Below are 22,854 nucleotides of genomic sequence, written 5' to 3'. Positions count from 1 at the left end.
CAAGGATTTTGACATGCAGATGTGTCCCCAAGGCGTCCCACGTGGAGCTGAGCACACCTGGGTGTGCAACTCCCACACACTGCCGGGGGGCACCAGCTGCAGGCCAGGGCTTTGGCGTGTTCAGGGAGTGACCCGAATTGTGTGATGAGGTTGGCAAAACGGCTGCAGCGTGAGGCCCCATGCCCTCCTAGGACTTTGACTCTTGAGAGACATGTACAAAGTTGTCATGGTGCTAAATCAATCCCTTTGCCAACTGCAGGACAGACACTCGAGCAGCACAGGCTTTGCCCCCAACCTGCTGGCAGCCACTCAACAGCCCAGAGCAGCCCTTACCTTCCTTCTCCTGAAGCAGGGAGTAACACTGGAGCAGGACTTGTGACAGCAGCTGAATGCCTCGCCCTCGCGTCCGAGGATCTGTGTTCTCCAGGCAAGACCTAGCCCCAGTGGGGAGAAAGCCCAAGAGGCCTGTTGTGAGCAGGGACACCCAATCAGGAAGCACATCCTTAGCAGAGACATTATAAAAACGAAGAGGTGCCGCTCTCTGGGCAAGGGGGTGGAGGCCCAGTCCTGCCTGACTTGCTGGCAGGGTGGGAGCAGACTCCTCTTCCCCTGACTGTGGTGCACCCAGCCCCAGAGCCACATAGTGATAGAGTTCTCAAGTTGGACCAGAGAAATTGCTCTTGCACCACGTGCTGCACCAGAAACTCAGACTCTGAAGATCACAAGGGACAAAAAAGGGCAAAGCCTCTTACAATGAGGCAAACCCAGCTCCCAGCTTGGGAGAAACAAGCCATCCCAAGTCCCAGGCCACGACAGCTCGGAGACAGAAGCAAAAGCTGAGCGCAGCCAACTTGTGACATGGTGATGTGCAGCTGTGTGCTCAGGCAGCTCCTGCTGGGGACAGTCCCAACTGAGAAGTGCCCTCCGGCTCGCTGCCTGCCACAACACCTCTCCTCAGTCCTGGAAGAGCATCAAGAGCTGCTCTGGGCCTGCTCTTTCCCAAACAGCTCCCAAGTCCTGGGAGGGCAAAGCACCACTCAGGCCCTGTGCTGTGAGCCGACATCCTTGCAGACCTTTGTGCTGTGGTGTGTCTACCAGTGCTGAAGCTAGCTCGTCCTGGACAAGCATGCACACTTTTCCTTCTCACCATCCCTCCTCACAGGAATCTCCCCTGCAAGGCCCTTATGCGATGTATAATATGTATAAGGCTTTTCTTACCCCAGGGCTTCCACAAGCTGCAGCACAGTCCAGCTTCCATCTTTTACCCCTGGAGGAAGGAGGTAAAGAGAGTGAACCAAAGACACTCCCAGACCGTCAGTCGGGCACGGCGCTGGAGATGGATCCCAGGAAGGGCCCCAGCACCGCAGCAGGAAAGGCTGCCCAGGTGCCGGCACCTCACTAAGCACCAAAGGAGCCACGTGCATTCAGTTGGTGGAGCTGCCTCCAGCCCTGCCTGCGAACATGTCTGGGACCGAGAGCTGTCTTGACTGGATCAGAACTGAGAGCAGGCAGCAAGGGGTGAACTTGCCTGCACGTTGCCTCTGCCCTCTTGCTGCAGCCTGGCTGCATCTCTCACCAATGCGTGGGTCCCGAGTGAAACAGCCTTGCTGTGCTCCACTTCGCTGAGATGCCAAAAAACAATCCTCTAATGTGAGCAAGCCAGAAGGAGACAGAGGGCAGCTCCCCAGGTGCTTCCCGAGGGAGAACTGGCCAAGCAAACAGCCCAAACACTAGAGATCACCCAGCTTCCTACCTTGGCTCTGCCACTTCCATGCTATGCTGAACAAGACCTGCACAAACTCCCTCCAAGATGGAGGGCAGAGAGAAAGGCAGCTTTGTGGTCAGAGGAAGACGAAGTGTTGGGACTCCTGGAGTCTATTTCCAGCTCTGACTCAGACACCCCGCCAGGTTGCCTCACTCACCTTCTGCCTCAATACTCTTGCAACTCAACTGGGGGAAGAGTCACTCCTCGGGAGGCTTTGGTAAGGACCTGCTGCATCCTACAAGAGCCTTGGCAGAAGGGCAGGTTCTCCACTGCCACCACCCACCACCAGCATGACAGCTTCCCAGTAGGAAAGCTCTGTGCATGTCCTGTGGTCAGACATGGGGTAGGGGGCGAGGAACTGCCTTTCCTTCAGCCCTCTAACCTGTAGCTCAGGTGTCAAGGGACATTGCTGGGAAACAAGCAGCACCCCTCACCTTCTACCTGGACAAAACAGCTTTCTTCTACAAAAAAAGCACCTTCCAGTCACTGAGACTCACTGTCTTTGCCCAGGAGCACTTCTGGGCACTCTGGAGGGCCCTGTTCAGCCCTCTGCCCTGATGAAGTCTTGCCTACACAACTGACAGGGCACCCACCTCCTCAGAAGCCTAAAGGTTTCATACGGGGCTTTCCCAGACCTTGTCTCGGCTAGTGTCTCCTGCTGTTGCAAACATTTACTAGCTCTTCCTAAGCAGTTAATTCCAGTATTAAATCACGCTGTTCATCAGAGAGGAGTCTCTGAGGATGGGAGAAGGGATGACAGTGTTTTCTGACAGCAGGCAGCCCCAGCTCCAGAGATACAACTTCCAGTCCCGCTTGGCACAGCAGGGAGAGGGAGCCTAGACTGAGGGACAGAACAGATAAGGGGAGCTGCGAGGAAGAAGAGGAGCCCAGCGGATCACAGAGTTGACAGGCACAGACTGAACAAAGGGTGCCTTGAGTGACAACCATAAGGTGCTGGCAACATTTCTTGCAGAAGAACAACAGTGCAACAGCAAGCGGGTGCTGTGCACCAGCACAAAGCAGAGTGGGCTGCTGGGAGAGCTCGTATGGCCCCTTCACACCCAGCATCCCAACATCCCGCTCTGCAAGCTCATGAAAAGTCCTCGTGCCTCTGAACCACAATGGAGAAGGTCCGAGACAAACACTGTCTCTGCGGCCAAACACTCTGCCACTCTGCGTTTTCAGAGACTGAAAGCAGCATCTACACAAAGCTGCTGGTTTCTTAATCAACAGGAAAGAGCTGAAGTGTAATGATCAAACCACAGCTGGCTTTTGATGCTCCCCACAGTTACCAGCCCCTTTGCTCAGCTATGGTGAGAGAACTCACTCTGTTCTCAGGGCTCCAGGGGTGCGACCAGTTTCGCCTCGCGTGGAGTGACCACACCAGCCCCAACAGCGTGACCTGCGAGCACTGCCTTCTGCTCGCAGCAGAGCTGTGCAGGCCATGGCTTAAGCGCAAGCACAGCTATAATTAGACCTGCCTCATCAGCACGGCAGGCACAGTGGCGAGCCTGCGAAACTTCTGCCTCCACATCTGGCAGCAGCAAGTTCCCAAGGTTAATTACGTACCTTGAATCCCAGCGTTCCCTTTACCAGGAGGGGCTGCCTTCCTACCCTGGTGTTTCTGCTCCCTTTCCTGACACCTCTTCCCCCTTTTCACGCAGTGTCCTTCTAGACATTAATCACTTCTGCAGGCTTTCCATTCTTGTCTCCCCCACACCCTCAAAATATGAGCACAGCATCCATGGGGAGCATGTGATGGATTTCTGCAACAGCAGTATCCTTCTCTCCCCACCTTTTAATAAAAATGAGTTCAGCCTCCTTCTGCCACACACTGACCTGTGCAGTCCGAGCTGCCTGTGACAGCACCAAGGCCTTTCTTCCACTTGCCAAGTTATACTCGATTTAGTACTCAGCAACACATGGGAGAAGCTCAACACATTTTGTCCAACAATTGCACAATGGCCACAAGGTTAGAAAAACCCTCCCCTTTCACTCAAAGATATGTGACGCAATGTAATACTTTCTGATGTGTAATTCTATATGAGGTCAGAGCGGGCAAAGGACACTTGCCAGCTCCCTCGCTTGTCAAGGTAGGTTTGTCACAAGTGCCATACGGCTGACAAGAATGGGGCGGGGGCGGCTGTTGTCTCTGTACGTCTTCAACGAGACAAAGCTTTCTGCAGGCACTTCTGTAACATGACCATGGATGACATCAGTAGTTGTAAGGTTATCTTTCCCCCTCTCTATCCCAAATATGTCGGAGGCTTTGTGCAACTCTTTCGCAACATCTTGAATGTCACAGTTTAGTGAATTCCTCCAAATTTCCTTGGCATTTTCTTCACTCTGCATTACACAGACCACCAGGTTATCTTCCCATTTTGTCAGCTCATCTCACCACCAAGATACCACGGATCAGTTCACAGTCCATCAGTCTTGGGAAAGGTCTATAAGCTACCTCTCCGTGTAATGTAGCCTACACAGTACTTCTCTGCTCTCTCAACTCCTTTCCAAAACACGCTGAAGCCACTACCTAGAGACACAAACGTGCTGCCTTATCCTTAGAAAGCCACGTTCCTGAAGCTGCAAATTCCCTAAAGTAACAAAGTCACCAAATTGCTGCTCTAAGGAGAAAGACAAATTATCCAAGGAAAGCAAATGCCTCAAGCCCTGTCAGGAAAGGAGAAAAACTATCATAGAGAGGCCAGTCAGAGCCTGGGCCCCAGAAGCAGGGACCAGTGAAGCCAACACATCAGTCATCTCACATAGCATCTCGACAAGGCCAGGAGCTCCTTTTGCACTGCCAACTTCTCTGCCGCGCAGCCATGGCCACCCCCCAGCCAGTCATACCCAGTACCACCCACAGCAGCTCCCACTGCACCCCAAACCTCCAGGGCCATGGCCTGCAGCCTCGTGCTCCTGTCAGCTCACACATCCCATGCCATATCCCCCACCCTGAAGCCCCATTCCCGGCTCCAGGCCAGCCCCTGGCCCAACACTTTCAATCCCATACCATGCTCTAGACCAGACTTCCAAAACCCTGACCCACCCCACAGACCCCACAACTCTGCCTTCACCCCAGCTCCCAACCACCCCACATCTACCCACACCCACCACTGCCTCTCCCCCAGAACCCCTCACCCTAGCTGCTGCCCCACACCTACCCCACAGACCCCAGTCCTCATCCCCCCTTTCAATGCACAGCTCACAGCTGAAGGCCCTACCCATTCCCCCATGCCCTGCCCCATAGCCATGCTCCGCACCGCAGCCTCATGCCCCAGCCCCACAACCCATGGCCGCGCTCTGTCCCACAGCCAGGCCTCTGCCCTGCCCCATTCTGCATCCTAAGCCCTGCCTATATCCAGCCCCACACCCTGTTCCTCATCGCCACGTCCTACCCCGCAACTCCACGCTCACCCTCAAAGCTCACCCCGCACCCCCATGTCCCGCCCCACGGCCCCCAGCCGTGCCCACGCCCGCCCCAGGCCCGGCCCCGCCGCTGTGCCCACGCCCGGCCCCGCCTCGCAGCCGCGCCCGGCCGGTACCTGCCGCCACCTCCGCGGCGCGGCCGTCCTGCTGCCCGGCCACGAAGTCCTGGACGGCGGCGGCGAGCGCCGCACCTCCCACGCCGGCCCCGGCCCCGGCCGCCGCCATGACACCCCGCGCCCAGGGCAGCGGCCGCCGGCCTCCCGCCGTGCGCATGCGCTGGGCCTCGCGCCGCGGGCCGCGATAGCGCACGCGCGCGGTGGGAGCGCCCCCTCCTCACCCCCCCCCAGCCCCCGGGGGGGGGGAACGGCGCGGTACGGCGGGGCGGAAGGGACAACAGCGCTGCGGAAGCGGGCGCGCGCACGCGGGCGGTGCCGGTGGCGGTGCCGGTGCGAGCGGTCACATGCGCACCTGGGGGGGCGGGGCGCGGCGCGGGGTGTCTCCGGCGACGGGGCGGCCCCGGCGCTCAGAGCCGGGCGGCGAGGCTGCACGGCGCCGGGCCCCGCGGTCGGGCGCAGCGCGGAGCCGGCCCGGCCCCATGCCGAGCGCCGCCGCCGCCGTCGAGCCCCGCCATGGGCGGCTGCGTGGGGCGGCAGCGCCGGGAGCGGCCCGCCGCCGGGAACCCCCGCAAGCGAGCAGGTGAGCGGGGCCGGGCCCGCGGGGGTCGTTCCGCCTGGGCCCCCCCCGGGATCGCGGGCACCGGCGGGGGTCCCGTGTACCCCTTGGGGGGGGCGGGCACAGGGGCAGCGTGGGCACCGGAGGGGCGCAGTCCGTGGGGGGGCTGTCCCGTGCACACCCCCGGGGTCCCCGGGCACCGGGGGTTCCGGTGCGGTGCGCTGCCCCGGGGGCGGGCAGGCACCGCGGCTCCCTTCCCGGTGCCCCGGGGGGTTTGCAGGGTCAGGGCTGGGGTGCACGGCGCCTCCTGCCCAGTCCTGCCGGTCCCCGGCTCCTTCGGGGAGGGGGTGTCCCGGAGGGGCGGCAGGGTGGCGGGTGCCCCCGGTTTGGGCTCGGCAGTGTCCCCCGCACGCCGCGTCCTGCAAACCGCAGGGTGCCTGCCCGGGGTCAGCGCTGCCCGTACACCGGGCTGCAGCCGTCGGGAGCAACCCCGTCCCCGCTCCCCTCGGGTTTCGGGAGGTGCCGGGGACCCGGCGGCGGGGCAGGCAGGGAGCGGCTGCGCCGGTCCGGAGAGCAGCGGCGGGGGGGGGCTGGTGCAGCCCCGCGGCTCTCGGAGTTACCGGCAGCCGAATATCTGGGTGCCGTGAGGCACCTCCTCGGGATGCTGTCCCGGAGGCCACGGTGATGGGAACGGCTACCTGCCGGCGGAGCGGACGTGGGCCGGCGCGGTGAATCACGCCTGCCTTCCCCTCGCCTGCCTCCCTGGCCGGTGCAATCGCAGCCGGTAATTACGGTGTTTATGGCAAAGCGGTGGTAGGCGGCGGGAGGGGAGGAGCAGGAAGCGTATGCCCGGGGATGGGGTGCCCCGGCCCCTGCCCGCAGCTGGGATGCAGGCGGGAGGGAGGGAGGTTTTCCTGTGGGATGGTGCCCACCGCTCCAGCAACGCGTGCAGGGTGGCGTGGCTGCCCGGTCTGGCGCTGCCCGTGTGGAGACGTCCCCACTCTGTGGGGCTCCAGGTGTGCCAGCCCGCTGGGGTTAGGTGATGGCCACCCCTGGAGCTGGTAGCCCTGCTCCGCCTGGGGCTGCAGCCCTCAGCCTTCCGTCCCAGTACAGGGCCCACAGGGCTGCAGGTGCCTTCCTGCAGGTGCCAGTGAGTCCTGGGTCTGCAGCTGACTGTTCGCTCAGCTCAGCGGGGCTGTGGGGCCGCTGCCTCACACCTTGTGGCTGTGCCTAGGGATCAGATCTGCACATCTGGATCTGCGTGCTCCCCTCCTGTGCCAGGCAACAGCTGGCTGCGGAGTCTGTGTCTCCATCACCACTACTTGCTCCCTGCCGAGCTCTCCTGGGATGGGCCATGGTCCCCTCCTGGTGCCCCTGTGCCCCTGGCAGTTGCTGCTGCTTTCTTGCAGGATGTCACTCCCCGATGGAGCGGGGCCATCCCCCATTCTGGGGTGCCCAGGCTGGCTCTTGCCCTCACTTGCGTGGTGCCACCAGCCCATGGGAGCTGCTTGGTGGGCAGCGGAGGATGAAGCAAGGCTGCAACTGCCCTCGTCCGCAGCACGGAGACACGTCCCTGGGCTGGCAGGTCCCAGCATGCGGGGACCTGTTGCTGGTGGGGAGGGGTGCTCTGCGTGCCTGCCTCAGCTGCCGCCCCACCTGCCGTGCCGGCTCCTGCCAGGGCTCACTGCGACCCCCTGCAGAGGGGTCCTGCCAGGGCTCCCCGCAGTGGGTGGCAGTGTTGTCCCCAGGATGGGCAGCCTGCTGCAGCAGGGGATGCCAGTGGCAGGCAGCATCTTGGCCCTCCCTGGCCCAGGAGTGGACCAGCCTGCGCTGCTGGAAGAGGTGTCGCATGCCGTCTGGCTGGCTTCTCCTCTGGGGCTGAGCCAGTCTCCAGGACCCACTGGCTGGGGCTGCCCAGCTCTCTCTGGTGCTCCAGCTGGGCAGCTGAGCCCCGGGGCAAGGGGACCTCCAGGGCACAGCCTCCTGCCTGGGGGTCCCCGCACCGGGACACTGTGGCAGGGGGGCTGAGCTGCAGGCAGGGCGCTGCCGGCACAGGGCAGGAGGCAGGCTGCCGGCCAGATCCTGTTGGCTGGAGTCTGGGTGCAGCAAGTAGCCGGACCTGTCTGGTGGTGCTGCTGTGGAGAGTTGCACAAGGGGCCAGGAATAGAGCGGCAGGAGGTGATTAGAGGCTGCAGGGCCCAGCTGGGTGGCAGCAATAAATAGATGAGACTTAAGCCCCTGCCTACCTGGGCAAGGCTGACGGGCATGTCTGCCCACACGGGACAGCCGCAACCTGTCCCCGCTCCCTGCCGTGGCCAAGCCCCGTGGCTCCGATCCTGCTGCCTCCCCTGGGCCAACCTCTTCCTTTTGCCGCGAGCAGAGGCGGGAGGATGGTGCCGGCTGGGGGTCCCGTCATGCATGATGGTCCCAGCTGCAAGGATGCATGCCCCAGCCTGGTGGCCACAGCAACGTGGTCCTGGCCATGTCCTTCATGCTGGCTGTGGCCGCTGCTCCACTGCCCTCCCAGGGCAGGTGCTGCTTCCGACCTTGCTCTGTCTTGCGGTGCCGCAAATCCCTCCTGCCCAGCACAGTGACTGCTGAATCTGCAGCACCGGCTGCAGCCGGCTGCCCTTGCTCCTCCGGGGACGTGGGCAGGATGCTGCCTGTCAGGGATGCTCAGCATCCAGCCCCTGGGGTAGCTGAGCTCCTGTGCCCCAGGGGGACCCCTGGGTGGGTGCCATGTGCTGCGTCCAGCTCTGGGCTGGGTGCTCACTGGAAAAGTGGGTGCTGTGTGCTGGCTCCAGTGGTCTTGGATGGGGTGGGACAGGGGTGGTACAAAAAAAAGGTCATGTAGTGCCTTGTGTCACCGCACACTTGCCCAGGAAAAGCCACCTGGGGAATGTGGCTCAGCCCGCAGCTGGCAGTGGTGGCTGCTGTCCCCAGCAGCTGGAGTGTGTGGCATTGCCTTGCACGGCAGGTCACTGTGCAGTCACGGGTGTCCTTCCGGCCCGGCTGGGGCTCCACATCCCCTGTGTTCAGTCCCTGCAGGAAGGGTGCCGGCTGGCTGCCCCAGGCAGAGGGGCAGCAGGAAGGAGCTGTTGTCACTCATTGTCCCGGCTCAGCTGGGAGTGACAACAGCTCCTTCCTGCCCCACTCTTCCGGCCCAGCAGTGGGGCCAGCGGGACAGGCCATTCCCATGGGACACAGCCTGGTGTAGGGAGGGCAGGGCGATGTGGGACGGGCGTGGGGGTGGCCCAGGCCCCTGGGCAGTGCTGGCTGCTGGGGGGTCCCAGGGGACGTGATTGGGGGCTGTTTCATGGAGAGCCAGCTCAGTTTGGCCCATTGCTGGGGCTGCTGTGGGCTGGCAGACCCCCACCCCAGCGATGCCCCCTTTCCCCCTGATGCCCTGGACACTGTGTGCCTGCCATCTTGCCCACAGCTGGTCCCTGCCATGCCGGGGTGGGCAGAGAGGACAGTGAAGCCCTGCCCTACCCCCCTGACAGGGCTGTGGCTCAGCCCCCGTAATCCCCTTCCCACTCCAACTCACCAGCTTATTTCCTGGCTAATTCCCCAAGCTATAAATACTGCTCTGCCTCAAAGGGCCCCGAGGCCCCGCGGGCACCCTGTGGGGCAGGGGCTGCTCTCCCTAGCATGGGGGCAAGAGCCCTTGTCCCTCCTGGGGGTAAAGGTTGTCACTTGGAGGGGCAGGTGCTATGGGGTGAGTGGGACCTTGGGCAGGGCTAGCTTTAGTCGAGTTCCCCCTGGCTGCGTTGGGAACTGCCCTGTGCTGAGCCGGGCAGTCCCTTGGACACTGCTGTGCATGGTGTGAGGGGTCCCCAGGAACCTGTGGGGATGGGGAGGTGGGGGGCTCAGGGCCCAAGGGGGAGCCCCATCCCTTGGCTGAGCATCCCATCCCCCCCCCCCCCCCCCCCAGGCCGCAATGAGCCCCTGAAGAAGGAGCGTCCCAAGTGGAAGAGCGACTACCCCATGACAGACGGGCAGCTGCGCAGCAAGAGGGACGAGTTTTGGGACACGGCACCCGCCTTTGAGGGCCGCAAGGAGATCTGGGATGCCCTGAAGGCAGCTGCCTATGCCGTGGAGGCCAATGACCACAGCCTGGCCCAGGCCATCCTTGATGGAGCCAGCATCACCCTGCCCCACGGTGAGGGACAGCACTGGGGGTGCAGGTGGGGTGGGTGCTGAGCACCCCATATCTGGGCACATGGGGGTCCCAGGCTGGAGGGAGAGAGGTTCCCAGCTGCTGTCCACGCAGCTCAGCCCAGCCAAGGGGGCCAAGGCAGGGTCTGCCCCACTGCCTGGGGTGGCCCTGTCCCCATTTGGGTGGTCCATGGGGATGCCCACCCACAGCATCTCACTCTGCCATCCCCAGGGTCCCTGACGGAGTGCTACGATGAGCTGGGCAACCGGTACCAGCTGCCTGTCTACTGCCTGGCACCTCCCATCAACCTGATCCTGGAGAGGAGTGAGGAGGAGGCAGCGGAGCCTGCCGAGCCCCTGCCCAATGCCCGACGGGAGTTCGCCCTCAAGGTGCGACTCTCGACTGGCAAGGACCTGCGGCTCAGCGCCAGCATGGGTGACACTATCGGGCAGCTGAAGAAGCAGCTGCAGGCACAGGAGGGCATCGACCTGGCCTGGCAGCGCTGGTTCTTCTCAGGCAAGCTGCTCACCGACCGCACACGGCTGCAGGAGACGAAGATCCAGAAGGATTTTGTTGTGCAAGTGATCGTCAACCAGCCTCTGCCGCCCAGGAACTGAGCCACCCCCCACACTGGTTGTGGGGAGGGTGCAGGGGGCTGGGGGGTCATGGCACCTCTGGGGATGCCCTGTGCTGCATCCCAGCCCTGCTGGAGCTGGGGCAGCCCCTGCTACCCCAACCGAGGCTGCCCCCCACCTGCGTGACCCCCCAGGAAGGTCTGTGTGGGGCTGTGCCGCTGCAGTGGCCCCTCTTGACTGGGGACACAGGCACGCACTGTGTTTGCTGCAGGAGGTTCGAGACCAAATGTCTCTGGGGCGGTCAGCGTGGCCGGGGCCCCACTGCTGGGCTGTGCCGGCGGGGAGAGGCTGTGACCCGCTGGGTTCCGGCTCTCCCTGGCCAGGAGGCCCCGGGGTGCTGGGCTGGGTGGAGATGTTTCCCCTCTGTACATAGTCTGTATTTATCAATAAAGCCTTTTCATCCTTCCTCTGGCACCTGGGGCAGGCTGGGGGGGCTGTTACCTGCAGTCACAGGAGGTCCCTGTGCCTGTCCTATGTCCGCTCCCATATCAGGATGGGCACAGAGTGGCCAGGGAGAGCATGGGTGCTCCAGCTCTGCTCCCTGGTGCCACCCCCACCCTGTCCCACCAGCCTCAGCTCTTTGCTTGCCTGGATGCTTCCCTGGCACTGCCGGCATCGTCCCATTGCCATCCTGGCTGCTTGCCGGTGTGGGACCACCGCCTCCCTTTCCCTGTGCTCCCCTCCAGAGGTTTCAGCCTGTGTCTGCCCTGGGGCCAGGCAGGACAGTTCATGGAGGGGGGTGGTCCCGGGACCACCTTTGTGGCCACCATCGCCTGTCCTGGTGAAAACGGTGCCTTTCTGCAGCCAGAGGCTGTGGCACCCATGGGACAGGGCACCCAAGGGTGGCCCTGGGAACTGCCCAGGAGTGAGACGGTGATGTGTCCCCATCTGTCCTTCCCCCAGGTCCTGTGCTGGGGGCTGGTGCCCAGCGCATTAACTGTCCCGGCACAGGGCAGCGCCGGCCTCATCTTACAAAGGCGGAAAGCAAAGCCATGGGGGGCTGAACAATGTCCCTGCTGCCGGGAATAGCTGCCGGCTCTGCCCGCTGGCCCCACGTGAGGCCTGTCCCGCTGCCAGGCTGCCCGTGCGTGGTGGGGGAGGCTGGGCAGCCACTGCGACCCTGGCAAGGCTGCTTGGGATGCTCCACACCTGAGGTCATCCTCCAAAGCAGCGCGGAGAGGCTGTGGCTCCTGGCATCACATGCTGCCTGCTGCTGGCTGAGAGGTTTGGGGGGCCCCATCGTCTCCCTTTGGGGTGGGCAGCCCCCCCCCCGCCCATGCCAGGGAGCCTCGGGTGATGTCTGTGGGTGCTGCAGCATCTGATTGCGTGGGGATGGGTTGATGGGGGCCATGGGGAGCATCCTGGCTGCCCAGGGTGGGTGGCACGGGCACAGGACCCACAGGGTAACCCCGGATGATGTCCCCACTCCGCCAAGCCTCTCTAGACTGGCTGCCGTGGGCTGTGCCGCACCCTGGCTCCCTGCACCCAGCACAGGGGGCCCGGGCAGCTTTGGGGGGGGGCAGTGGGTCTCTTTAAGAGGGTGTGAAGCTGGGGAGGTGAGTCAGGGCCACCAGAAAGCAGGAGGGTGAGCTCATGGCAAAGCTGCCCCAGTCATGTGGAACAGCCACAGCTGTCGGTGCCCTTGGGCTGCGGGACAGAGGGGCCAACGGCATAAAGCCCCGCGGCCAGCAGAGCTGCCGGCAGCACTTGGACCCAGGGCTGGGTGCTCCCTACCTGTGGTGGCGAGGAGGAGAGGCCGCATCCTGCACGGGGCCGTGCACCACAGGCAGACATGGAGCTGGATGTGCAACGGGCCAAGGAGCTCATCGAGCAGAAGCTGGCAGAGGAGGAGGAGGAAGAGAAGGTGGGTCCGTAGAGCAGGGGGACCTGCCTGGACTGCTGCAGGGACCCATCTTGTGCTGTGTCCATCCTTAGGGACTTGGATGTGAGGAGCCTGGCACCAACCCTGCCATCCCGGGGGATGCAGCAAGGTGGCCAAAGGCTCTCAGGGGCATTAGGTTCCCAGTCTGGGAGCTCTTGCCTATGGGGCAGAGCTGAGCAGTAGGCAGGTGTCCAGCTTGCCAAGTAGGGCAGGTGGGCAAGCACAAGCCCAAGGGCTGCTGGGGATCCTGTAGACCTCAGCAGCGAGCTACAAGCCGTTTCCAGAACCACCTCCACTGGTGGGCTGGGGACGGAGGTGGTGGGGCTGCTCTGTGCCCAGCCAGGACCATGCAGCTCCCCCGTGCCCGTGCAGCGACTCAAAGGGGATGGTGCACGGGAGCCACTGGCCGTGGAGCGGATGAACACACCAGAGCTGGAGGAGGAGAAATGCCATGGCCCCAGGAACCGAGGCCTCGAGGCCATCAAGGTGAGGGGGGATTGGGCTGCGGCAGGGCCCGGGGGTGGCCAGGCACAGAGAAGGCAAACAGGGTGTTGCGTGTCCCCCCCCAGGGCCAGGAGAGGGTGCGGAAGAGCTCAGTGGACCTACGGCGGGAGATCATTGATGTGGGGAGCATCCAGCGCCTCATCGAGCTCCGCAAGCAGCGCCGGCAGCGCCGGGAGGAGCGGGCAGCCACCCCCGAGCCCCCGCCGCAGCCTGAGCCCCTGGAGATTGTACGTCAGGGTGTCCCGCGGGGTGGGAGGGGGGCTGCTGGGACAGGGGCTGGAGCACCCACGGGCTGGTCCTCAGGTCACCCTGCCAGCCAGGGACCTCCCCGGGGAAGCAGGGCAGGGGGCACCCCATGTTGTCCCATCTCCCGCACCCCTGCAAGCCCTGAGCCTGTCCCGCCATCAGGAGGGTCCCGTGGAGCCGGAGACCTTCCTGCGAGCTGCTGTCCAAGGCAAGATGCGCGTCATCGAGAAGTTTCTGGCAGACGGTGGCCCCCCTGACACGTGTGATGAGGTAGCGTCCCCCACAGCTGCTGGCCACCCCCAGCCTGTGCCCCGCTGCCGCCGTGCCCGCTGGCAGGGGCTGGGATCCCCGGGACGGGGCTGTGGGTACGGCCGGGCTGGACTGGGGTGGATGCATCCATCCGCCAGTGCGGCACCTCATCCCCCCCAGTTCCACCGCACGGCCCTGCACCGCTCCTCGCTGGAGGGACACACGGACATCGTGCAGAAACTGTTGGACAGCGGGGCCACTGTCGACTTCAGAGACCGGGTGAGGCTGGACCCTGCCCCGAGCTCCATGTTGGTCTGAGCCTCCAGGCATGGCGCAGCCGGAGCAACAGCAGCGTTGGGGTCCCTGCAGTGGGGCAGTGCTATCCCCACTGCCGAGGTGGCTGCAGGCAGGGTTCTGCCAGCTCAGCCCGGGCACAGGGACCAGTTGGGGTGGGGGCTGAACACAGGGTGGGGGTGTCCCCCACTGTGACACATCTCTGTGCGCCCAGCTGGACTGCACCGCTGTGCACTGGGCTTGCCGTGGCGGGCACCTGGACGCTGTCAAGCTGCTGCAGGACCGGGGGGCAGACCTCAACCTGAAGGACAAGGTGTGCAGGGCAGAGCCCGGGGGCACAGGGCTGTGCCAGCGGCATGGGCATGCCCTGGGGCACCAGGGCTGGCCCTGTGTTGGGTGAGCACGGGTAGGTGCTGATCCCCTCTGGTGTCCATCTCCTCCCCCTTCAAGCTGCTCAGCACCCCCCTCCATGTGGCCACCCGGACCGGGCACCCTGACATCGTGGAGCACCTCATCCACTGCGGGGTGGACATCAACTCCCCGGACAGGGTGAGTGCTGTGGCCGTGCAGCCAGCACTGGGGGGGCAACAGTGATCCCCCCTCCCTTGGCTGACCCGTCCAGGGGCTCCCAGCACCCACGGCGGGGTATGTCTCGACACACATGCATCGCTGCCCTGGGGTGCTGGCAGCTGCAGCCAGGGCTGAGACGGGCACCATCCCCTTTTTCCTCGTGGGGAGGTGGGTGTGCAGGGAGCCAGGGAGCAGTGCCGGGGACAGGCAAGGGGTCCCTGTCCCCGGAGCTGAACCACGATCCCCAGTCAGGCTGCATCTCTCACAGGAAGGCGACACGGCACTGCATGACGCCACACGGCTCAGCCGTTACAAGATCATTAAAATGCTGATCCTGCACGGGGCCGACATGATGGCCAAGAACCAGGTGAGCAGGAGCGGCCAGCACCAGGGCCATTTGCTGCCCCACCATGTTGTGCCACCCTGACCTCAGCCTCTCTCTGCCCCCTCTTGCAGGCTGGTAAGACCCCGACGGACCTAGTGCAGCAGTGGCAGGTGGACACACGCCAGGCGCTGGAGACCAAGGAGCAGCCGCAGGGGGAGACGGAGGTCCCTGCATGACAGCGCCAGGCAGGGACCAGGGACTGGGCTCAGCTCCAAGGAGCAGGATCCAGCCGGGACTTGTCTGTGTCAATAAAGGCCAGCAAAGAGCAGCATGCGACTCCAGGGGGCTGTAGGGCTGGGCAGCCTCTGCCGGGGGTGACGGGGCTGGGGAAGCTGAGTTATCCAGCAGCACGGACATGCCCTGCCTCCTAGCACAGGGGCTTGAGTGTCCGTGACACCATGGAGCCAGGACACGAGTGGTTCAAGGGCGGGACTGCTTGCTGTGGTATACCCTGGTTGCTCGAAGTGCTTCGAAGTCCCACCTGGGCAAGCTCAGGGAGGAAAACTACATCGAGGGCAGCTCAACCTAGGTCCACGCTGTGCTGGAGCCTGGGGTTGCGCTGAAGAGCAGCAGTTGTACCCCTGCCAGGCAGCCACTCTGCAGGGCTGGAAGGCTGCTTGTTCTGCCTTCCCTGCTGGAGCCATCCCTGGCGGGACACGGTGGCCCCTTTGCAGGCTGGGTCACTTCTGCTGAGCGCAGCGCTCATTGCTCCCTACCCAGAAACGTTCCCGCTTGCCTGTTTACAGGAGACCCTACACCAACACCCAGAGCAGGCGAACCCTGCCGACAGCCCCAGGACTCACCGCAACGCCTGGTCACTCCCTGGCCCTGCAGCCTGGCCCCATAGGTGGCAGAGGGATGGCTGCCAGTGCTGTCAAGCAGAAAGGAAAGTGCAGCTGGGGAGGCCGGGGCTCACCCAGAGGGGTGCTGAGCTCCTGTAGCCGGCTCCTGGAGGGGAGGAGAGCATCCTGAGCTCACCCGGTACCACCCCCAATGTCATCCGCCCAGCCAGGCTGCGGATCCCTCACGTGCCCCGTCAAACATTAACAGCCCCTCGGCGGGGCAGGCAGCACTGCTGGCAGCAGCACCCATCCACCATGGCGTTCAGCACCCGCCTTGCTTCGCCCCTCCGGCCTGCCCTGGCAGCTCTGCGCCAGGCAGCCCCCGGGCAGTGCCGGGGTCTCAGTGCCCCCTCGGGACTGGGGCACACGCTTGACCTCAGGGGCATCTTCCCGCCCCTCGCCACCCCCTTCTCACCCACTCGGGAGGTGGACTATGCCCAGCTAGAGGGGAACCTGTGCCGCTACACCAGCATCCCCTTCCGAGGTAAGTGCTAGCTGCTGTCCCTCTCCGTGCAGGCTCCTGCCAGACCCCTGCCCACCGCGGGGGCTGTGCGGCAGCACGCAGGCAACCTGCTGGCTTCCCAAGGGTGCTCAGCCTCCAGGCGGACTTTGCTCTGGGGCTGGCAACCCCTCGGGTGACCCACCTGGGGCCCTTTGCACAGCAAGCGTCCAGGCAGCCCAGGCACATGCGTGTGTCCTTGCACACCTCTGCCACACTCTGGTGCATGCTTGCATGCACACCCCACATGCGTGCAGGCTTGCACACACTATCCACACATAGCTGCAGGCTTGCACCTACTCTCCGCACACTTGCGCACACTCAGACTCAGCGCCACGGGATGCGTGTCTGTTGATTGCCCAGGATGAATGGATGGGAGAAGAGAGGGACCACAGGAAGAGGCTGGGGGTCACAGGGATGTGCCCTGGGGTCTCCACTCTTCTGACCAGGCTGTGAGTGCAGGGCTGTGGCCATGGGGAGAGAAGAGGGCACACCGTGGGCTACAGAGCCCTGTCTGGGTGCCCAGGGGCAAGGAAGGGAGAGAGGATGATGGAGACACCCAACCCTCCTGGCATCCTGGAGCCCTGGATGCTGCGGCAGAGCCTGGCAGTGCTGGGCTGGAGCTGGCCTGCCTGTGCCCATGGTGCTGGCAGCGTCCAAGGAAGGGGTTTGTGTGCCCCAGCTGGGGAGAGGGCGGCACAGCCTGGCTGCGTGCACCAATAAATGCTTCGCTAGCGATGCTGTGTGGGACGGTTTCTGGGGATGGAGGTATGCACGTGCTGTGTTCAGCCCACAGGGTGCATGCATGGCACACACGAGGGTGCCTGGGTAAGGGATGGCACCGCCAGTGCTCAGTGCAGTGCAGGTGGGCACTGCCATCTGAGGGGCACATACCCACATGTGCCCTTTGTGGGGGAGCCCAGTGCTTTGCGGGGCACCTGCGAGAGCCTCCCGGCCCAAGGGAGCTGACGGATCCGGGCATCGGGCTGCGCTGGGTGCCTGGTGCCCACCTGAGAGAGGGGTGTGGAGAGGGCAGGAACGGCCTCCCCGTGGGCACCCTGCTCTTGTGCCCAAGCCCTGCCTTCCCCACGCTTGCATTTCAGGGCTGGTGGTGCTGGGCTCCAATGGGGAGTACCCCTACCTGGCACCCCGCGAGCGGCTGGAGCTGGTGAGCTGCGTGCGCCGGGCTCTGCCCAGGGACCGCCTGCTGCTGGCTGGCTCGGGCTGTGAATGTGAGTGCCTGTTTGGGCAGTGCGGGAGCCATGTGTCCCCCCCAGGGAATACCTCACCCCTCTGCCTCCTCCCCAGCCACCCAGGCCACCATTGAGCTGACGGTCAGCATGGCAGAGGTGGGGGCTGATGTGGCGCTGGTTGTGACGCCCTGCTACTACCGGGGGGCCATGACCAGCGCTGCCCTGGTCCAGCACTACACGGAGGTGAGCCATAGCCGGTGGGCACCGGCAGCCCCAGCTGGGACAGCAGGATGGGGAGCGCGTCCCGCATGTCTCCAACCCGCCCCAGCTGCTGACCTCTGCCCGGCTGCCTGCAGGTCGCCGACGCATCCCCCATCCCTGTGGTGCTCTACAGCGTCCCCGCCAACACTGGCCTGGACCTGCCCCTGGAGGCTGTCCTTGCCCTGGCTCAGCACCCCAACATCATCGGGATCAAGGACAGCGGTGGGGATGTGAGTGGGGCAAGGCTTTCCCCGTGGCTGGCTGCCACCAAACCTGGCCCTGAGCTGGGAATGGGGAGCTGGGACTTGCAGCCCTTCCCTGGGCCCTGGGGATGCTACATGAGCCTCACGGGGGAGACGGGGTGATGCCCGCCCCAGGGCACAGCGTGTCTCTCCCCAGATTACCCGCATGGGGCTGATGGTCCACAAGACACGGCAGGAGGATTTCCAGGTGCTGGCGGGATCAGCTGGCTTCCTGCTGGCAAGCTATGCCCTGGGTAGGTGCTGCTGCTCCCTCTCAGCCAGGGGCACGGGGTGCTGCCCTGGGGGCACTGGGGGGGACTGGCAGCTAGGTGGGGGAGACAGGCGAGGGACGGCGATGCCCAGGAGGTGCTGGCTGGGCATGGTGTGCCAAGCTGGCTGCTGATGTGCCCTGGTGTCCCCAGGTGCCTCTGGGGGAGTCTGCGCCCTCGCCAACGTCCTGGGGGCCCCGCTGTGCCAGCTGGACCGCCTGTGCCGCGAGGGCCGCTGGCAGGAGGCCCGTGACCTGCAGCACCGGCTCATCGAGCCCAACACAGCGGTGAGCGGGCAGCACCCCCCAGGATGCTGAGGGGTGGGGGTGCTGTGCTGGGCCATGGCAGAGCTGGGAGGTGGTGAAGGATGGAGGTCCCTGGGGCTGTGGGGGGTGGAGCGGTGGTCCAGGGTGGACAGGATGGCACAGCACCTGGCTGGCAAGCTGAGCTGGGCTGGAGGTGGCAGGGTGCGAAATGCCAGCCCTGACGTGCCAAGAACAGCGTGTCCGCTGGCAGCAGGCACCTGCCTGACCCCCCGAGGGAGCCTTGCTGGCTATTTATAGGCAGTGATGGGGGGAAGAGCTGCTCCTCCCTGGACCCCCCCACCCCATTGTGGGGTGGCCTGTCCTTGCCACAGAGCCTGCCGTGCCACAGGGATGCTCCCCTCCACAGCCGTGCTCCGTCCCCCCACCCCACAGTGGGCACTTCATGGGGGGGCTGCAGCCACCTAGCACCCTGCCCAGCCTTGCAGCCCCACATGGGAGAAGGCAGGAGTGATGGCAAGCAAGGAGCGGGGCTGGCAGAAACAGGGCCCACGGAGCGTGCCGCCCTGTCCCACGGGAACCAGCAAGCCCCCATGCGCTCCCTCCTGCAGGTCACCCGGCGGTTCGGGATCCCAGGGCTGAAGAAGGCCATGGAGTGGTTTGGCTACTATGGGGGTCCCTGCCGTGCACCTCTCACTCCGCTGAGCCCCCCCCAGGTTGAGGAGCTGAGGGGCACCTTCAGCACCAATGGCTGGTTGTGAGGGGTGCCTCCCCGCCCCTTCCCTCATCAAGAAGGCACGGGAGCCAGGGACCCTGGGAGCTGGGGACGTGGTGGGGACACTGGGATGTGGCCACCCATCTCACTCCTTCCTGCTGGACAGGGCTGCTCTGGGCAGAGTGGGTAGGGGGGACACCCAACCCCCCCTGGCCACCCTTGCATCCCTGCCAACCCCCAGGGTCCCACTGTACCCACCTGGGAAGTGATGGATCCCCGCATAGTGAGCCAGGAATAAACCTGCTGCCCCCTCCCTGTCTCTGCAGTCCTGCCTGTGCAAGCAGCCCCCCGCCCGCTCCCTGCTTCCCGCAAAAAGGACGCAGCCGGGGCGTTTGGCAACATGGTTTACTTAGCTGAGGCCTGTGCAGGCGGCAGCACAAGGCAGGGTCACGGCAAGGCACGGGACCGGTGTGGGCAGAGACCGGCAGGGAGGGCACAGCCCCTGCAGCCCACCGCTGGGCTGCGAGGGCTGCTGGGACCCCCGTGCCGCGGCCAGCCAGACCGCACCGGGGCTGAAGGCGAGCACGCAGGGGGCAGATGAAGGATGCGTGCAGGGGGCAAGACGGGGAGCTGTGAGCCCCCTGCTCACCCTCCCTGCCCCCTCGCCGTGCCCCTATCCCTGCCCACCCTGCCCAGGCCCCCTGCTCCAGCCCTGGCACCACCCGCAGCCATGCTCGTACCCCTTGTCCTGGGCTCCACCAACCTTGCTCCTTGCTCACCATCGCTCCTGCCCTCCCCCAGCATGCAGCAGACATGGGCCAGGCTGGGGGTCCCCCGGTCCTCCTTGGTGGGGATGCTGCTGCAGATGTCCCCAAGGCAGCGGGTGGGCTGGACTGACACAGGGATGAGGGGGACACAGCCCATCGGCTGGTCCCGAGAGCAGGCTGCGTCCTTCGGGGGCACCGTGTCACCCTGCCCAGGGGGTGCGGGGAGATGGCCAGTCCCAGAGCTGAGGGCACAGGCCACAGAGTGCCCGGGGTGCCCACCCTGCCTCGGGATCAGGGTAGCGAAGCGGGCCAGGAGCTGCCCCTCTGCAGGCACGTGGTCCAGCCAGCAGCCCACAGCCAAGGCACCCTGGCAGTGGGATCAGGGCCCAGCCCCAGTGCGTACACCTCTGCTCTGTCCCCAGCAGCGGGCTGGCAGCTCCAGTGGTCCACAGTCTTCCCAAGGGGGCAGACAGGCTGGGCCCCGGCTGCTCCGGCAGGTGCCAGGGCTACAGCCAGAGAGAGAAGGCACCATGGCTGCCCCGGGGCACTTGGGTGGAGAGCGGAGGCCACTGGCAGGGGTTCAGCAAGGGGGCTTGGTGCGGACCCCCGGCCCCGGCAAGGCTGGGTGGCCGGTGAGCGGAGCGCAGGCGGGGCCACCCAGCAGTGCTGCATCCCTGCTCTGGGGACGGTGGGGCCAGCCAGTGCCCGGTGGGGGGATCCCCACCGCGGTGGGAGGGGGGCACCGGGCACCGTCACGCCATCAGGTTGTGGGCAGACTTGGATGCGCCCTGGGCCCTCTGGATGACGGCTGGGCACTTCTCCCGCCGCAGCAGCTTGTTGTTCTCAAAGAAGCCCTCATTGCGGGGCACCCCATGGGAGCCGTCGGGGAAGGTCAGGAGACCTGGGGAGGGGAGGGAAGGGCTGGGAGTGATGGGGCAGGAAGCAGCACGCACCAGGGCTAGGGCTGGAGGGACGGAGCAGGAGACGCCAGACGGGGCCATGCTGAGCTGGGGCCCCGTGGGGCTGCAGCTGCCCGCACCGTGCTGCCGGGCACTCACCGAAGCCGTACACGCGCCCGCCTTTGAACTCGCCCTCAAAGGTCATGTTGTCACAGCGGGTGAAGACGCCAACACCGTTGAACTTGCCCTGCACAAACTCCCCCTCATACCTGCGCGGGAGGAGCTCCTGAGGCAGCAGCTCCCTGCAGCAGGCAGGGATGCCCAGGGGGGTGTACATGGGGGTGCCATGCTCACCTGGAGCCGTCGGGGAAGGTGAGCACGCCACAGCCGTGGAAGAGCCCATTCTCGAAGTGCCCCACGTAAGCGGTGCCATCGGCAAATGTCAGCTGCCCGACGCCGTGCCTGCGACCTAGGCGAGGGCAGAAACAGGCAGCGCTGGACAGACAGAGGCAGGACCTGCCCCAGTGTGGTGCTAGGTAGGGACACGGGGGCTGCTTGGCCCCGGTGCAGGCAGCACCATCCCCTCCTGGCCCGTCTCACCTTCCTTCCACTCGCCGCGGTACTCCTCCCCATTGGAGTAGGTGAAGGAGCCTTTGGTGAGGGTCATGGTGACAGCCTCCGGCAGTGCAGGGCAAGAGCTGGCAGGTAGACGTGCAGAGGGTGGATGCTGGGTGGGGGAAACAGCACGGCTCACCCAGAGCCCCCATGTCCCCTCAGCTCACAGAGAGGCATGCATCTTCCCAAGGGCTGGGGCATGCCGCAGATGAGGAGGTGACCCAAAGAGCTCCTCCGCCCTGCTCTGCCTCTGAAACCCCAGCTGCCTGGTTCGGATTGCTGCCCGCCTCGCTGCAGGGCTCGGGGCGATGTGAGCCCACGGGGGTCACAGCCCCATGAAATGTGAATGAGCCGCAGGAAAAGGAGCATGGCAGGAGCTGGCTGCCTCTGTCACCACTCCCCAGCGGGACCCGAGGGGGTTCTGCACCGTAGCAGGCTCAGGCCAGGGGCCACCCCCGCCTCTGCTGGGGCAGCCCCAGGAAGAAACAGGCATTTGGAGAGGAGATGCTTGCTGGGTTGTGCTCAGTGCCAGCTCTTCAGGGGAGGAAGCAGGGAGCCTGTGGGGTTTCCAGCTCCAGCATAGAGGACGGGCAGACCTGGCTCACACCCCAGGGATGGAGCTCCTCCTAAGAGGGACATTGGAGAGAGTACCCTGGGGCTCCAGGGCCTTGCTCAGCTACCAAGGGTTTATAAACCTGCCTGCTGACAGCAAGCAGCTCCCAGAGCTCTGCACACCCCCAGAGCCGCTGCTACACAGCACAGCTCTCCCCAGCATCCGGGGAAGGCACCAGCATGGAGCTGGCCATGCAGGCAGGCTAGGTGCTGCCTCTCGGGTGGCTCCCAGTGCAGCTCAGGTGGTGCCTGTGATGGGAAGGGGCTCCCAGCTTCCAAAGGGGATATCCCTGCTTGCGCTGGGCTGTGCATCCCTGGAGAGATGGGTGCTGAGCCATGCTAACTGAGCAGACGTGCAATGCCTGGGAGCATTGCATGGAGCTTGCAAGGGCTTTGTGTCCAGAGGAGAAAAGGCCCCCAGCCAAGCTGAGCAGTGACTGAACAGTGCTCTCTGCTGATGGCAGAGACCAGCACCTCAGCACTGGCTCCCCAGGCTGCAGCCTGCCCAGCACCTCTGGGGATGCCTCTGGCGGTGTCAGGAGTAGAGGGTGCTGCCGTGGGGCCATTAGTGCTTGCTGCAGGGGAGGGCTCCCGACGCCAGCACGGCCTGTGCCTGGATGTGCCACTTCATCTGGGAATGGGCAGCATTTGCCCCGTGAGCAACCCAGCCTGCCCAGCAGCTGGATGTCTCCCCACTGGCACCCACAGTGCCACAGCAAGCAGGGACAATGCCGTGCACACCTCGACTCTGAGCCCATGACCTGCCCAGGCCATGCACCCATGGGCTGGAGCCATGCACAGGGGCGAGGGGTGCATGACCCCGCCAGGCCACGCAGCCCTGGGCAATGCATGCACACCCTGCCTGTGCCATGCACCCACGGGGGACA

At 64.7% G+C, this 22,854-nt stretch overlaps 4 protein-coding genes across 4 annotated transcripts; 3 read left to right on the top strand and 1 right to left on the bottom strand.

Moving 5' to 3' along the window:
* Positions 1-5,823: 5,823 nt before the first annotated feature.
* On the top strand, positions 5,824-10,677 carry UBTD1 (ubiquitin domain containing 1). The gene is made up of 3 exons (XM_059821412.1): positions 5,824-5,890; positions 9,801-10,028; positions 10,257-10,677. Exons 1-3 carry the CDS (start codon positions 5,824-5,826, stop codon positions 10,640-10,642), a joined length of 681 nt encoding a protein of 226 aa, XP_059677395.1. The 3' UTR covers positions 10,643-10,677.
* A 1,775-nt stretch (positions 10,678-12,452) lies between these two features.
* Positions 12,453-14,966, top strand: ANKRD2 (ankyrin repeat domain 2). Its single transcript, XM_059821276.1, has 9 exons — positions 12,453-12,524; positions 12,915-13,028; positions 13,112-13,273; positions 13,455-13,562; positions 13,722-13,820; positions 14,050-14,148; positions 14,286-14,384; positions 14,674-14,772; positions 14,862-14,966. The coding sequence occupies exons 1-9, from the start codon at positions 12,453-12,455 to the stop codon at positions 14,964-14,966; spliced, it is 957 nt and encodes a 318-aa protein (XP_059677259.1).
* Positions 14,967-15,887: 921 nt separating this feature from the next.
* On the top strand, positions 15,888-19,120 carry HOGA1 (4-hydroxy-2-oxoglutarate aldolase 1). Its single transcript, XM_059821523.1, has 7 exons — positions 15,888-16,116; positions 17,235-17,363; positions 17,440-17,567; positions 17,681-17,815; positions 17,985-18,081; positions 18,250-18,383; positions 18,971-19,120. Exons 1-7 carry the CDS (start codon positions 15,888-15,890, stop codon positions 19,118-19,120), a joined length of 1,002 nt encoding a protein of 333 aa, XP_059677506.1.
* A 1,439-nt stretch (positions 19,121-20,559) lies between these two features.
* Positions 20,560-21,465, bottom strand: MORN4 (MORN repeat containing 4). Its single transcript, XM_059821499.1, has 4 exons — positions 21,341-21,465; positions 21,095-21,209; positions 20,900-21,009; positions 20,560-20,742 (listed from the first exon to the last, which is right to left on the bottom strand). The coding sequence occupies exons 1-4, from the start codon at positions 21,405-21,407 to the stop codon at positions 20,594-20,596; spliced, it is 441 nt and encodes a 146-aa protein (XP_059677482.1). The 5' UTR covers positions 21,408-21,465; the 3' UTR covers positions 20,560-20,593.
* Positions 21,466-22,854: the final 1,389 nt, after the last annotated feature.

This window comes from Gavia stellata, chromosome 9 (assembly GCF_030936135.1).
Source record: "Gavia stellata isolate bGavSte3 chromosome 9, bGavSte3.hap2, whole genome shotgun sequence".
NCBI lineage: Eukaryota > Metazoa > Chordata > Aves > Gaviiformes > Gaviidae > Gavia > Gavia stellata.
Note: the sequence above shows the minus strand (reverse complement) of the source record. Positions and strands in the feature narration are given on the sequence as shown.

Coding starts and splice junctions, on each gene's coding strand:
- UBTD1 (XM_059821412.1), top strand. CDS start 5,824: ATGGGCGGCTGCGTGGGGCGGCAGCGCCGGGAGCGGCCCGCCGCCGGG. Junction 5,891..9,800: donor GAACCCCCGCAAGCGAGCAG/GTGAGCGGGGCC, acceptor CCCCCCCCCCAG/GCCGCAATGAGCCCCTGAAG. Junction 10,029..10,256: donor CAGCATCACCCTGCCCCACG/GTGAGGGACAGC, acceptor TGCCATCCCCAG/GGTCCCTGACGGAGTGCTAC.
- MORN4 (XM_059821499.1), bottom strand. CDS start 21,407: ATGACCCTCACCAAAGGCTCCTTCACCTACTCCAATGGGGAGGAGTAC. Junction 21,210..21,340: donor CCGCGGCGAGTGGAAGGAAG/GTGAGACGGGCC, acceptor GCCCTCGCCTAG/GTCGCAGGCACGGCGTCGGG. Junction 20,743..20,899: donor CGGGCGCGTGTACGGCTTCG/GTGAGTGCCCGG, acceptor TCCCCTCCCCAG/GTCTCCTGACCTTCCCCGAC.
- HOGA1 (XM_059821523.1), top strand. CDS start 15,888: ATGGCGTTCAGCACCCGCCTTGCTTCGCCCCTCCGGCCTGCCCTGGCA. Junction 16,117..17,234: donor CACCAGCATCCCCTTCCGAG/GTAAGTGCTAGC, acceptor CTTGCATTTCAG/GGCTGGTGGTGCTGGGCTCC. Junction 17,364..17,439: donor GGCTGGCTCGGGCTGTGAAT/GTGAGTGCCTGT, acceptor CCTCCTCCCCAG/CCACCCAGGCCACCATTGAG.
- ANKRD2 (XM_059821276.1), top strand. CDS start 12,453: ATGGAGCTGGATGTGCAACGGGCCAAGGAGCTCATCGAGCAGAAGCTG. Junction 13,563..13,721: donor CCCCTGACACGTGTGATGAG/GTAGCGTCCCCC, acceptor CATCCCCCCCAG/TTCCACCGCACGGCCCTGCA. Junction 13,821..14,049: donor CTGTCGACTTCAGAGACCGG/GTGAGGCTGGAC, acceptor CTGTGCGCCCAG/CTGGACTGCACCGCTGTGCA.